The following is a 15,244-nucleotide window of genomic DNA, read 5'->3' on the forward strand; positions in this document are numbered from 1 at the left end:
GCAGCAAGTCGGGCAGTTTGCTTCCTCTCTCTGGGCCTCAGCTTCCTCATCTGAAAAATGGGGGTTATAAAAGTACCTACCTGCTGGGCCTGGTGACCATGGTGCATGTGGAAGGCTGACCCGGTGCCTTGAATGAAGTCAGTGCCCAAATATTGCCTATTGGTTATCATTGGTTTGCTGTGACAGAGTGAAAAACAAACACATTAGCTACATATCAGGAGCCCTGCCAGCTTGGGAAATCACTTCTTTTTATTCCAGAATATCTTCATGAAAGGTGAGAAGTTTCCAGGCTAAACTCTCCAACAAGGAAGTAGTTGAAAATGGAGTTCCTTGGCCTCTTTCAAAGTGTCACATCCTCTTTCCCACACCCCACACACATATAGATAAAAAGGAGTTCTTTTTCTTTTGTTTCGTTTTGTTTTGTTTTTGAGACAAGGTCTCACTCTGTTGACCAGGCTGGGGTGTAGAGGTGCAGTCATAAATCACTGCAGCTTCAAACTCCCAGGCTCAAGTGATCTTCCCATCTCTCAGCCTCTCCAGTAACTGGGACCACAAGCACACACCATCGTGCCCGGCTAATTTTTGTATTTTTTGTAGAGACTGGGTTTCGCCATGTTGCCCAGGCTGGTCTCAAACTCCTGGGCTCAAGCAATCTTCCCACATCAGCCTCCCGGTGTCCTGGGATTACAGGCATGAGTCACCATGCTCAGTCTTAAAGGAGTTCTGAGACCAAGTTCTTCCCCTCCTGGGTGGGACAGGCAAGCTCCCCAGGGCTCTCCCAGGCACTCTGAGAACGCTTAAGACTCCAAGAAATAACAGCCTGAGTCTTCCCCCGGCTCAGCCCCCAGACTCTGCTTTGACAAGAGTGAATGGGGGGTGAGAGGAGGTGGTCCCTGTCCTCCAGGGTGCTCTGCCTCAGTGCTCGGCTTGTCCCCAACGCCTGGACGGATGTCCCTCCTCCTCCTCTTTCAGAATGCCCGTGCGTTCATGGAACATGCGATAACAGGATAGACAGCGATGGGGCCTGCCTCACCGGCACATGCAGAGACGGCTCTGCCGGGAGACTCTGTGATAAGCAGACCTCAGCCTGTGGGCCCTACGTGCAGTTCTGTCACATCCACGCCACCTGTGAATACAGCAGTGGGACAGCCAGGTAGGTCTGTGAGGGGATGGCCCTTAGTGACACTAAGTCACTGTGTTAGCTGTAGACAGAACCAACCCATATCTGAACTCTGAACTGAGGCCTGTTACCTCCAGCTGACAGTGTGGTGTTTGTGAAAAGGACCTCAGTCTGAGCTGGGTTTCAATTGCAGCACTCCCTGCTTTGAAACTTACCAGCTGTGTGACTGTGGGCAAGTTACTTAACCTCTCTGAACCTCACTTTCCTCAACAGTACAGTGAGGGTGATGATACCTACCAAGCAGGCCGGTTGTGGAGATTAGCAGAACTGAATGCAAAATCACCTAGTACCAGAGCTAGCACATCAAAGATGTTCCATCATGGAAACCATAATTATTATCACCACATATGTGAAAGAAATGAAGATTTGTCCACCAACGTTCCAGTCTTTGAAGACACCTTTGCTTTTTAAAGCTGTTAATGATTTCTCCCCTGTTAAAGGCATCTTGCAGGAAATTGGGTCTTTAACCAATAGGTTGCCATTTGTTTCCTTAATACTGTCTAGCATTCTGCAGTGGGTCTGAGGGGGAAAATGCCAGAAGAAATGTACTTCGCTGGAAATATCTAGCTCCAAGGCAGTAACCACCTAAAATATCCTGGGAAATGCAGAGGGTGTCTGGAATTCTTGGTCCTCTTCTTGCACTGCTTTTCTTAATTTCTTAAATTTTATTTTATGTAGTTATTTGTTTTGGTCTGCCTCTCCCACCAGACTGTAGGCTATGAGACAAGAGACTGTTTTTCCACGGTTGTACAATAGAAATGCCTTTTCCTAAGGAGTTAGGATCTATATCAGTGCGTAAGGCAAAACTACATGTAATCAAAATTACCCCCGAAACCTATTAAATCATCTGCAGAGGACTGTCAGCATGGGTCTGTATGAACTATATTGCCTTAGGTAAATCAAACGTTATTGGAACAGATCAACCTATTTCTTCATTTGGACACCAGATAATGTATTTTGTTCCTCTAGGAAACTTGATACATGAAATATATATATTTTTAAATTTTTGTAAGGCACGGATGACTGAATTTGCAGTAGAACATGGGGGTACAATGTCTCCAGCATCTATCATAGGGCACTCAATAAATATTGGTTGAACACATGAATAAATGGGCCACCTTTAATAGTAAAAGTATCATCACGGAACATTTTGAGAGGAGCGTCTGGAAAGGTAATGGGTCAAGAAACCAAGTCAGCTCACAGAAGAGGCACTTGAGAATGTGGTGTTGGGGGGAAACCCATGAGGGGCCAGAGAAGGGGAGAGGAGAAGTCTCACCTGATTGTCATTTTCAAATATTTTAAGAGCTGTTGCATAGAAGCCAGAGTAGAGCTCTTCTTTGCTGAACTAGAGGTAATAACTAGTATTGAGCAGGAAGAGTTATAAAGAGGCAGGTGCTGGTAAAATAAGAGCAGGTGTCAGGTGTTGAGCCTTATGATCTGCAAGTGCTCTGCTAAATGCTCGGTGTGCATTCGCTCATCTAACCTTCAGCCTTATATGGGAGGTATTGGGCCCATTTTCCTCATGAGAAATAAGATCTCTCTGTTGTTAAGGGACTCGTGCAGAGTCACACAACTGCTAAGAAGTGGGCGGGCTTCATTTCCACCCAGGTGTATCTGGTTGCAGACCCCAGAAGTACCCCGACCACATTTGAGCACTGGCTTCCTCCACAGGAGCAAACGATGGAGCCATTCGGCCAGGAACTGGCTCATCTCTAGCTGGCTGGCTCTCTTCTCGGTCATTGGTGCTTATTCTGGGGCTGATTTTGTGCACTCTCCTTTGTAGTTGTGTTTGCAAAGCAGGATATGAAGGAGATGGAACTGTATGTTCTGAGATGGACCCTTGCACAGGACTAACTCCAGGAGGCTGTAGCCGCAATGTAAGTACTGGTCTTCATTTCCAACCTGCCTGGTTTCTTTGTTTGTTGAGACGGAGTCTCACTCTGTCGCCCAGGCTGGAGTGCAATGGCACAATCTTGGCTCACTGCAACCTCCGCCTCCTGGGTTCAAGCGATTCTCCTGCCTCAGCCTCCTGAGTAGCTGGGATTACAGGGGCATGCCATCACCCCTGGCTAATTTTTGTATTTTTAGTAGAGATGGGGTTTCACCATGTTGATCAGGCTGGTCTCAAACTCCTGACCTCGTGATCCACCCACCTTGGCCTCCCAAAGTGCTGGGATTACAAGCATGAGCCACCGCGCCCGGCCCTGCCTGGCTTCTTGTTGGCTTTTTTCAGTTGGTTGGTTGGGTTTTTTAGGAAATCCTGAGGAAAGACATTCTACAGGTCAGTGTCTGATGACTTTTCATATGTGTGAAGCATTTGTGTTTAAACCTTGAATTTTTATTTTATTTTGACACAGGGTCTCACTCTGTTACCTAGGCTGGAGCACAGTGGTGTAATCATAGCTCACTACCGCCTGGAACTCCTGGGCTCAAGTGATCATTTCACTGATTAGGAAACTGGGATCTGGGAGAGTCAAGTGACTAAGTTCTGCTGTTGGTAGGGGTATAGCTAGAACCTACCATTGCTTTCACTAATTCCCTTCAATTATCGCCACCCCTACCCTACCCTAGTCACCTTCATTCCTTACCTATGGTTTAGTAACTGGTTTCTTTACTTCCTATTATCTACCCACAGTGCATTCTCCACTCACAGCCAGAGTGGCCTGAAGTGAATCAGATCATGTTTTTCCCAGATTTAAGCCCCTTCCGTAATTTCCTCTAGCTCTAAGGATAAAATCTAGATGAAACCACCTGACCCCAGCCTACAGATTCCTTTGATTCCCTTTGAACAAGCCCCATCCCAACCCCATCCCCCTCAGCCTCATCTCAACACCGTATCTTGTACCCCTCTCTCCTTCTCATTCTGTCCTCCAGCCTCCTGGCAAGGCTCCTCCTGAGAGGCCCGGGAGCTGATATCGTGGAGCTTGGGTTCCCACATTATACAGACCTGGGTTCATGCCTTTTTATAGCTGCATGACCTTGGGCAACACCTGTTTCCTTAGCTATAAAATAGAGATAACAATACTTTCCTCAAGATGATGGTTTACACCTGCAAAACAATATAAACAGTCCCTGGCTTAATAACTAACACAGTGATGTTAGTGGCCATAAGCTGGCCAGCTCCAAGCAATTTTGTTCTCTAAATTACCTAATCTTTTCATGAATCTCAATGTAAATTAAGCATTTCCACCTCACTCAATGCAAATATGTGTTTCTGGAACATATGTCTGGAAACTCTCTCTTTTGGAATCATGTGGCTGGGCTGAGGATTCAGAGGCTTTGCTTTTTCTTTTCCTCCTGCAGGCAGAATGCATCAAAACTGGCACGGGCACCCACACCTGCGTGTGTCAGCAGGGCTGGACAGGGAATGGGAGAGACTGCTTGGAGATCAACAACTGCCTGCTGCCCAGTGCAGGAGGCTGCCACGACAATGCAACCTGTTTGTACGTGGGTCCCGGGCAGGTAGGTTGGATGTCATGGGAGCAAAGAGAAAGCAGGAATCATGCAGTGCTTTTCTTTCCCCTCAGGACAGAAATACTTTGGCTCGAACTTACTGCAGCTTTTTTCAATCATTCGTGGCAGTGAACATGGGTTCATTGCCACAACAAACCTATGATGAGGTATTATCTCATCTTATAGAAAAGGAAATTGAGGCAATGAGAAGCTAGTTGCATAAATCATGGAAATAAATAATAGTGCAAGATTTGCACCCAGTGTGACTCCAGGGCTGCCCTCTTAGTCACCATCCTGGACCGACCTTATATTTCTATAGCTCTGTAGCGTATTGATCACTTTCACTCATTGTCATTTAATGGAGAACAAGGCAGAGAAGGCTACTGCTTAAAAATTAATCAGCTCCAGGGGAGGGGCTACCAACTAACCTAGGATTGTGGCAATGAAAAAACAGGCGACTGATAAGGCTCCCTCCCCCGACCCATGCCCACCTGCTTCTACCCTTTTCCACAGGTAGGACCCACAGGTGTGTTTAGAATACAAGGCTAAGGAGGTCAGAACACATGGAAGATGGGAACTGGGATTTGAAATCAACCCCCTTATCTTTTGAATCTTGATACAGTTTCTCACTTCTATGTTTTAGGCTGAACTTTTTTAAAGACCTACAAATTATTTTCTGCTCTTTGAGAAATGTATTTCTTCCCATGATGAGGGCTCTGCCTGAGGAAAGCCTAACCTTGCTCACCATGATATCTCCCACTTGACCCCAAGCCTTTTGGTTCTCGGACCTCTCATTTCTGTGCACGTGTTTCAGAGAAACACGGAGCTTGAGTGGAACTTGATGAAATAGTAAAGCCCACCTCCTACCTTCCCTTTCCTTCATGGGGGAATTTACCCAGACAAATGGAGATCTGCCCTATTTAAAAATACCCAAGAAGGAAGTTTTTAGGGCTTCACTCTGTGGCTTTAGGCATCATTCCCACTCACTTCTCCATTCTGCTAGAAATGAGTGATGGAACACCGTTCCTGTGGGCCAGTGCAGGGCTGGACACTTGTGCAGAGACAGTCAGAAGTGTTGGAGATCCTCTGGGAGCTCCTAACTACCAAAATTAGTGATCTGTACAGAACTCTTTCCAAAGAGACCCCCACAGGGGGTTAAAAGGTGGTCAACATCGGCCAGGCACTGTGGCTTACACCTGTAATCCCAGCACTTTGGGAGGCCAAGGCAGGTGGATCACCTGAGGTCAGGAGTTCGAGACCAGCCTGACCAACATGGAGAAACCCCACCTCTACTAAAATACAAAATTAGCCGGGCATCATGACGCGTGCCTATAATCCCAGCTACTTGGGAGGCTGAGGCAGGAGAATCGCTTGAACCTGGGAGGCAGAGGTTGCAGTGAACTGAGATTGCACCATTGCACTCCAGCCTGTGCAACAAGAGCAAAACTCTATCAAAAAAAAAAAAGAAAAAAAAAAAAGGTGGTCAACATGTTTAGGAGCAAGGGTTAAAAAATTGAACTGCTTGGCTAAGAGCATGGCATGATCTCACCCTAGCCCACCTCCCACTCTTGAAAACTGGTGGGAGATGGAAGTACTACACCCAGGCAAAGCCTCGACATTGACGTTTGTCTATTTACAGCTGGGGTTAATTATTTCAATAGACCACAGAAGGTGCTTCTCAGGGAGTGACAGTTGGCAATGGGACAGAGATAGAAAATCTGTGTCAGGGAGAAATCTTTCGGTTATAACAGAAAACTCAATTGTGCACTACTTGTGGAAATGTAAAATGCTACAGCTGCCATGGAAAATAGCACAGCAATTCCCCCCAAAAATTAAAAATAGAATGACCATATGCTCCAGCAATTCCACTTCTGGGTATATACCCAAAAGAATCGAACGCAGGGACTCAAGCAGATATTTGAGCACCCGTATTCACAGCAGCATTATTCACAGTAGTCAAAAGATGAACACAACCCAATGGCCATTGCCAGATTAATGGATAATCAAAACGTGGTATATGTATACAATGGAAGAGCAATCAGCCTTAAAAAGGAAGAAAATGCTGACACATGCTGCAACATGGGTGAACCTTGAAGATGTGTTGCTAAGTGAAATAAGCCAGAGACAGAAGGACAAATACTATGTGCTTCCACTGCTCTGAGGTTCCTAGAGTAGTCAGATTCATAGAGACAGAAAGTAGAATAGTGGCTGCCAGGAGCTAGAGTGGGGAGAGGAATGAGGAGTTATTGTGTAATGGGTATGGACTTTCAGTTTGGGAAGATGAAAACAAGTTTGGAGAAGGATGGTGATGATGGTTGTACACAAATGTGAATATATTTAGCATACAAGTATACAAATGTGAAAATACTTAACTATACATTTTTAAATGGTTAAAATGATACATTTTCTCATACATATATTTACTTCAATTCTTAAGAAGAAAAAGCTGGTTTAAAAAGGGAATGTTTTGGCCCACGTGACTCTAAAGTCCACATATGGATCTGGCTGCAGGCACAACATGATTCGGGGCTCAGAAGGCAGCAAAAGGGTCTATTTCTTGGCTCAGCTTCTTCCCACGTTCCTGGGGTGAGGGATGACCTCCAGCCACTCCAACTTATACCATCGGAATACTTAGTTAAGCAGAATGGAGTACGTTTTCTGGTAACTTCCTCCAAAAACCCAGGATTCATTCTTTCATTGACTCAGATGGAGTGCATCCACACCCATCCTCATTTCCTACCACTCGCATCAGCCCTTGCGCCCAATTACAGAAATCTGGCCAGGGGAGGCCTGGGGTGGAAGATGCAGTGATAGCACAGGCCAAGGCCCTGCACCCCACCCTGGGGTGGAGGAACCAGCCACATTTTATCATGTGGACTGGGAGAGGGGGAGTGATGGTGTCCTCAGAGCCAAATGGTGTGCAGTTTCCAGGAAGAGAGAGAACAGATGCTGGCCAGACAAAATAAAACAGATGTTCCCATATCTATTCATTTGCTCGTTCATCCAACACTTCTCAAGTGCTTACACCCACTCAGCTACTAAGCTCAGTAGTGAGGATAAGAGATTACCGTGGCCAGGGCCCTCAGCCAGACTTGAAGAAATGAGATCTTGTGCGAGGCGACAGACAAACCTATGTATAACGCCAGAGTGATAAATGTTGTAAAAGTCACATAGGGTAAGTCCCATGGTCCGGTTGTTCCACAGCATTTGAGGGCTGCTTTCCTATTTATCCTTCTGATTTCTCTGACAGCAGAACCTGCTCATGGGTCTGGAGAAAATTAGCTTAAAATGTGGCTGCAGGAGTCTTAACTGTGAAAAAGCTCACTGCAGTCTTATGTCTTGCCAAGCACTCAGCAAATGATTGCATTCATTTTTGACGCACTTGAGTTGGCAGATTGCACTTGAGAAAAGGGAACAAAATGCCTTGGTGTCTGTATTAGCTTTCTGGGGCTGCCATACAAAGTGCCACAAACTGGGTGGCATAGAACAACAAAAATGTGTTGTTTCACAGCTGTAGAGGCTGGAGGTCTGAGATCAAGGTGTCCTCAGGGTTGGTCCCATCTGACAGATGTGAAGGAGAAGCTGTTCCATTCCTCTCTCCTAATTTCAGGTGCTTTGCTGAAAATCCTTGGTGTTGCTTGGCTTGTGGACACATCACCCTGTTCTCTACCTTCGTGTTCAGATGCTGTTCTCCCTGTGTGTCTTTCTGTCTCCAAATTCCACCACCCCCAACTTTTATTTTATTTTATTTATTTATTTATTTTGAGACAGAGTCTCGCTCTGTCACCCAGGCTGGGGTGCAGTGGTAGGATCTCGGCTCACTACAACCTCCACCTCCCGGGTTCAGCAATTCTCCTGCCTCAGCCTCCCAGGTAGCTGGGACTACAGGTGCGCATCGCCACGCCCAGCTGATTTTTGTATTTTTAGTAGAGACAGGGTTTCACCGCATTGGCCAGGGTGGTCTTGATATCTTCACCTCATGATCCACTCGCCTCAGCCTCCCAAAGCCCCCTTTTTTTTAGTATAAGGATACTGGTCTTACTGGATTCGGGGCCCACCCTACTCCATGGCACCCTACTCCAGTATGACCTCATCTTAACTAATTATATCACAACAACCCTATTTCCAAATAAGGTCATATTCTGAGGTACTGGAGGTCAGGACTTCAACAAATGAATCTGGGAATAAGAGGACACAGTTCAACCTATTATAATATCTGTCTCCTCTCTGCTCTGTCTTCCTTTCTGCAGACAAACTTGAAAAACATCCTGATGGGAAGATGGGAAAGGAGAGGGGTTCTCTTTGTGGTGTTCTATAAGAAACAGAATGGACCAAAAACCCAGGATTCGTTCTCTTTCATTGACTCAGATTGAGTGTGTCCACATCCATCCTCTTTCCTGACACTCCCATCAGCCCTTGTGCACAATTACAGAAATCAGGCTGGGGGAGAATCAGGACTTCTCTTATGTCAAGGATTGCCCTCAGCTGGGACTAGTTGGCTTGGAAACTCTTAGACTTTCCAGATAGGCACAAACTTTAATTACCAGGAATGCTGCTTTAAAAAGATAAACCGTGCTGGAGCCAAATGTTTCTAAATTGAACAAAGTGCCTTACAAGCTAGCAATGGCCTCATGTATGCATCTCCACCAAGTGGATACCCCATAGCTTGCTTGACCTTTCTCATTAGGTAGAAAGGCCATCCAACATGATGCTTTGTAGGGCCCAAGTTCTCTCTCAGACGATCTCCATAGGCCCCTCTGGAGAAAAGAATTCAGGAAGAGGCTGGGCGCGGTGGCTCACGCCTGTAATCCCAGCACTTTGGGAGGCCGAGGCAGGCAGATCATGAGGTCAGGAATTTGAGACCAGCCTGACCAACATGGTGAAACCCTGTCTGTACTAAAAATACAAAACTTAGCCAGGCATGGTGGCATACACCTGTAATCCCAGCTACTCAGGAGGCTGAGGCAGGAGAATCGTTTGAACCCAGGAGGCAGAGGTTACAGTGAGCCAAGATCATGCCACTACACTCCAGCCTGGGCAACAGTGGGATTCCATCTCAAAAATAAATAAATTCAGGAAGAGAGTACCAAGAAACTATCATATTGGAAAATGTAATGTAGAATATGGAGATTAGTAGCTCTAGAATTTGAAGTATATCAAGCAAAAGACATTAACGCTGTTCTCTGGGAGAGCCAAACAGCTTCAGTTTCCATAGGACGTTTCTCAGTGCTGTGTGAGGGCAACACATGGAAGGCACTTGCTTTCAATAATCCCCTTGAGGCCGGGCGCGGTGGCTCAGGCCTGTAATCCCAGCACTTTGGGAGGCCAAGGCAGGCGGATTACAAGGTCAGGAGATGGAGACCATCCTGGCTAACACGGTGAAACCCCGTCTCTACTAAAAATACAAAAAATCAGCCGGGCGAGGTGGCGGGCGCCTGTAGTCCCAGCTACTCGGGAGGCTGAGGCAGGAGAATGGTGTAAACCCAGGAGGCGGAGCTTGCAGTGAGCCCGGATGGCGCCACTGCACTCCAGCCTGGGCCACAGAGCGAGACTCTGTCTCAAATAATAATAATAATCCCCTTGACTCTGTTCTTAAAATTATAGAATGAGTGCGAGTGCAAGAAAGGATTTCGAGGAAATGGGATTGACTGTGAACCAGTAACTTCATGCTTGGAACAGACCAGGAAATGTCATCCGTTGGTGAGTTATTTAACCTTGGTTTTCCTTAAAAAAAAAAAAAAAAATGCTTGAGAAAGAAAGATTATTTCCTGTCGGGCCTAGTAATGAACAAAATCTCTTACCCCCAAAAGGGAATCTCTAAGCAGAATGTGAGTAGTTATTGCAACTTCTACTTCATTCCAAAGCTTGGAAGAACCAGCATATGACTTCCAGGTAAAATACAGAAGTTATGGTTAAATTTAAATTTGAAGTAAGTAACAAATAATCTTTAAACTCAAGTAAATCCCAAATATGGCATGGGATAAACTTATACTAAAATTATTCATTTTTCACCTAAAATTGAAATTTAACGAGTCATTCAGTATTTTTATTTGCTAAACCTGGCACCTCTAAACTAACAGTTTAAAGGATACTTTAAGAGGTAACCGGACTTCAATTTCGAATGTCACAACAGAGTTTTACTTAAGTTATCGGTGAAAATGCCCATTCAAGGGTACACAGTGCCTTGTTCTTCAACTTTGAAAGATCAGGCAAAGGTATTAGGGCTGGGGGTGGTTATGCTTTCAAAAGAACATCACTAAGCACCGAGCACAGGAACCAATGAAGTCTGATGCCTTAATCAGTGTTTGGAGTTCCAAGTAACAGAGTCCATGCAGAAAATAAATTTGTTGGGAGGACCCCCAGGGTAGCTCTGGGAATCCAGAGGCAGGAAGTATGGCTAGGCTTCCCAAGAGCCCAGAACCAGGACATATGAAGAGAGCAGGATCACCAGAATCTAAGCAGTTTCTTTCCCCGATCCTCTGAGACGATGTGGCCTCTCATTTGACTTCCCTCTGTGCATTTTCTTTCTCTCTGCCTCTCTCTTCCCGAACTTGTACTTCTGTGTACGTCTTGAGGTAAATGGTGTCCCCACCATCAATGATACCCTCTAATTTATCAGCACCCCATGTCCCAATTCAAAATAATAGGGGAGGATCTAACTGGCCCAACTGGGCCCAGGTATCCACATATGAGTCAGTCAACTGTGGCCAAGAAGTGGGATTGTTATGAACGTAGCTGCCAGGGCCCACCCCTAGTATGTGTGCAGGGTAGGGCATGGGGGACTAGTTCTGTTGGAAGAAAAATAAGGAGGGAGATGCCCCCAAGGTGTCTGTTACCCAAGAATCTCATGAGCATTTTGCAAAGCTGAAGGAACTCTAACACTCCTGCTTGATTTAAAGCCCAACCAAGCCCTGACATTCCAGATGTGAGTAGCTATTGCAAGTTTCATTCCATTCCAAAACTTGGAAGAACCAATATAGGGTTGCCAGATAAAATGCAGGATACCCAGTTGACTGTGAATTTCAGATACACAAGTATGTGTTGAAAAATCTTTCAGCACAAGTATGCACCAAATATTGCATGGGACAAACATATACTCAAACTTATCGTTTGTTGAAACTCTCATTTAACTGTGCATCCTGTATTTTTTTATTTGCTAAATCTGGCAGGGATGAGAATAAATAATTTTTTAATTGTAATTAATAGCTGCATCAAACATGCAGACAGGAGACTTTCATTGCAACACTAAAGGGTCCATGGGTTACTTCTACCATCTTTCAGCCCCAAATTTGCAGGTCTGACCTTAGATGGAGCCTGTTGTCTCATAGATGTAACTCAGGTCTAACGTTTTTGTTGGGGTAACCATTTCTTTCATCTTGGTTTTCTCAGGCAAACTGTCAGTCTACTTCTTCTGGTGTCTGGAGCTGTGTTTGTCAAGAGGGCTATGAAGGAGATGGCTTTCTGTGCTATGGAAACGCAGCAGTGGTAAGTCATCTATGATGAACTCAATGATAAAGACAATCCTTAAACCTCGTAGCTAAGGTGTTTTTAAAGTGATCTATTGACATATCTTTTGCTGCAGGAGATTTTACATGAAGCAAGCTGTTTCTCGCAAATGACATATGTGCTCTCTGGGTCACATGTTTTCTACAGGCTGAAGGCAGCTGGCTTCTAATTAGCAGCTTCTGTGTAGCAAGCAGTCCTTATTTCTCTTTCTTGATACTCTGTTTCCATTGTCAGACTTCCCAAAGGAGCAACTAACTGGCCTCTGCTGTGTTCACTGGGCTCTCCTGTCTGGGCTAACCTTTGCTTACCCCTGCCGTGTGTGTGTGTGTGTGTGTGTGTGTGTGTGTGTGTGTGTGTGTGTACATGCTTCTGTATGTCAAGCATCTTGCACAGTCCTTACCATGCAGCAGCACCTCATTTAAATCTCACAACAACCTTCTGCTACTCTTATGCCCATTTTACAGGCAGGTAAACTGAGAGGCTTAGCAAAACTTGCCCAACACCCTTCAGCTCCAGAGTGAGGAATCCAGGTGATAGCTCTGATAGCTGTCAAGTGCAGAGCACGAATATTTAACCACCAGTGTAGAACATTCTATCTGTACAGCATGAGCCACACTAAATCAGCATTGCTCCTACATTTTTCTGTTTTGACCATGAACTTTTTTTTAATTTGTTGAGGTAAAATATACGTATATAATTTACTATCTTTACCATTTTTATGTATATAGTTCAGCGGTAGTAAATACATTCATATTCTTTATTTTCCTTTCATCCCCTCCTTCCCCCTTCCCTTCCTGGTTTCTGGTAGCCACCAATCCACTCTCTGTCTTCATGAGAGCCAAGCTTTTAGCTCTTGCATATGAGTGAGAACTTGTGATATTTGTCCCTCTATAACCATAAACTCTTGAGAGATGATCTGTGTCTTGTTTCCTATATCAGTCCCATTGCTTATAAATGTTTGTCAAAATGAGAAAGTCAATTAACAAATTTCCTCATCACTTACTTTTTATGCAACTCCCTGCAGTTGAGTTCCTGCCCCTCCTCTCTGCCGAAATCATAAGCCTAACAATTCCCAGGACCCGCAGCCTGCACTAAGAGTCTCACCCTAAGAACCTTGCCCTTGGGAGGCCCTTGCCACCCTTCCCCTCTCACTGTCGACTGTGCCTTCTACTCACCGAGTCAGGCCAAGGAGCTGTCTCCTGATACCCAGACCATGGCACGTTAAATCACATCATTTTCTCTGCACTGGCCACAGACTCTGTTTCCTAAAACTCTAAAATCCTGCTTTCACGATGTCCCTCTCCTCCCACAAAAAGCAAAATTAAGTCCGCAGCTTGGCTCTCCAGGCGTCTCCACACAGACTTCACTCTTGCTTTTGGTTTCTTTTCTTGAGACAAGATCTCACTGTGTTGCCCAGGCTGGAGTACAGTGGCTTGATCATGGTTCACTGCAGCCTTGACCTCCCCAGGTTCAGGTGATCCTCCTGTCTCAGCCTCCCAAGTAGCTGGGACTACAAGAATGCGTCACCACATTCAGCTCATTTTTGTATTTTTTATAGAGACAGGGTCTCGCCATGTGATTCACATACCTCGGTCTCTGAAAGTGCTGGAATGAGAGGCCTGAGCCACCATGCCCAGCCCACTTGTTTTTCTTCTAAACAGCTTTCCCCTCCAGTTTAGTCGCCGCCTCCCCAGCTCCAGGCCTGCCACGTTTCTCTCCTCCCCAACTCTGGCCTTCCCACCAGCAGATCAGGTGCACCTCAGCCCTCCTCTCCCTTAAAATGTCCCCTCTAAGGGATTACTCAGGCATCTCTGCTCTTGTGTTTATTCACTTTCTTACTTTTTAACATGTGCTTATTAACTTAATAACCTCAACCACTAGATGGAATTGAGTCAGCACTGAGACTTACTGTCTTCATGTAAATTTGCATAGGAACATGATATTGACATTTTGTGGTGTTTAATAGTTTAAAAAATATTTTCACATAAATTAATGCACTTAATTTTCACAATTCCTGGAAGAAGACTTCATCATATTCGTTTTCAGATAAAGCACTTGAGTTCTCAAAGGTTAAGTGACTTGCCCAAGATCACACAGCCAGTAAATGGCAGATCCAAGAAGTAAACCCAGTCTTTTTTAAAAACTCTGTGTTTACAGACATTTTTTTAAAAAAACTCTAACACCTTCAAATGTCACTGCTCTGCCAGCAATGTTGGCTATCTTTTCAAGGCTGAACTTTCCCCAAACAACTCTAAGTTGTAGAGGAGCAGGGCCATCTTTTCCCTTCAATATCTTACATCCCCTTTCATATCTTATGGCCTCCCTTCACCCTACCCCAGTTCCAATTGCAGTGGCTCTATATATAGAGAGAGCCATATGGTTAAATTAAAGATAATAGGGGCTAAAACTTACTGAAATTACTGCATGCCAGGTTCTAATCACTTTAAAAACAGCTCCTATTTCTCATATCAAACTGTGAGTTGGAGCTTTTATTATTCCCATTTTACAGATGAGAAAATTGAGGTCCTTTAGGTAACTGGCTAAGGAGCTAGGAAATGGCAGAACCAACGTGAAAACCCACATGGTTTGCTTCCATTGTTCTGAGCCACTACTCAACAATGGCTCTGAAACAAATAGCTCTAGGGGCTATTTGCTGAGCCCTGTGACCTCCTCTTAGGGTCTACGTAGCCGTGTTCTTACAGCCTAAATTCTGATTTTGAAGAAGCTTGAGTTGTTGCCTCATTCAAAGTTCTTGGAATTACTTCTATAGAGAATAAGCAAGCCACCTTGGTGTGAAAGAAATGTGTGACTCTGTCAACATGGAAATGCAGCTAGCTGGAGCACCCATTCATGTCAGCATCAGGGAGGCAGGCCAGGAAAACAAGCCCAGCCCCAGGAAGCCTGAGCACAGGTGACCCAGAAATACACTGTGATTGCACTTCTCATTGTTCTTTCTCTGTTCTCTCCCATCTCTCCCTCCCTCGCTTGCACGATATGAATAAGGAATTGTCGTTTCTCTCCGAAGCAGCTATATTTAACCAGTGGATAAATGTGAGTACATTTATTGGGACTTAGGATTGGGAATGTATATATTTTAGAAACTTG

At 45.0% G+C, this 15,244-nt stretch overlaps 1 protein-coding gene across 12 annotated transcripts in view; it reads left to right on the forward strand.

Moving 5' to 3' along the window:
* Positions 1 to 15,244, forward strand: part of STAB2 (stabilin 2) — a 175,529-nt gene that overhangs the window by 78,807 nt on the left and 81,478 nt on the right. For all 12 annotated transcript variants that reach the window (XR_012420541.1, XR_012420539.1, XR_012420540.1 and 9 more), the window contains exons 23-28: positions 973 to 1,153; positions 2,964 to 3,057; positions 4,484 to 4,642; positions 10,238 to 10,333; positions 12,023 to 12,118; positions 15,143 to 15,190. Coding sequence is in view for 3 of the 12 variants with exons in the window: in XM_065524724.2 (XP_065380796.1) it covers positions 973 to 1,153; positions 2,964 to 3,057; positions 4,484 to 4,642; positions 10,238 to 10,333; positions 12,023 to 12,118; positions 15,143 to 15,190 (674 nt within the window). In the remaining 9 variants the exon portion in view is untranslated. The remainder of the gene's footprint in view (positions 1 to 972; positions 1,154 to 2,963; positions 3,058 to 4,483; positions 4,643 to 10,237; positions 10,334 to 12,022; positions 12,119 to 15,142; positions 15,191 to 15,244) is intronic.

The sequence above is a fragment of the Macaca fascicularis genome, chromosome 11 (assembly GCF_037993035.2).
Source record: "Macaca fascicularis isolate 582-1 chromosome 11, T2T-MFA8v1.1".
NCBI lineage: Eukaryota > Metazoa > Chordata > Mammalia > Primates > Cercopithecidae > Macaca > Macaca fascicularis.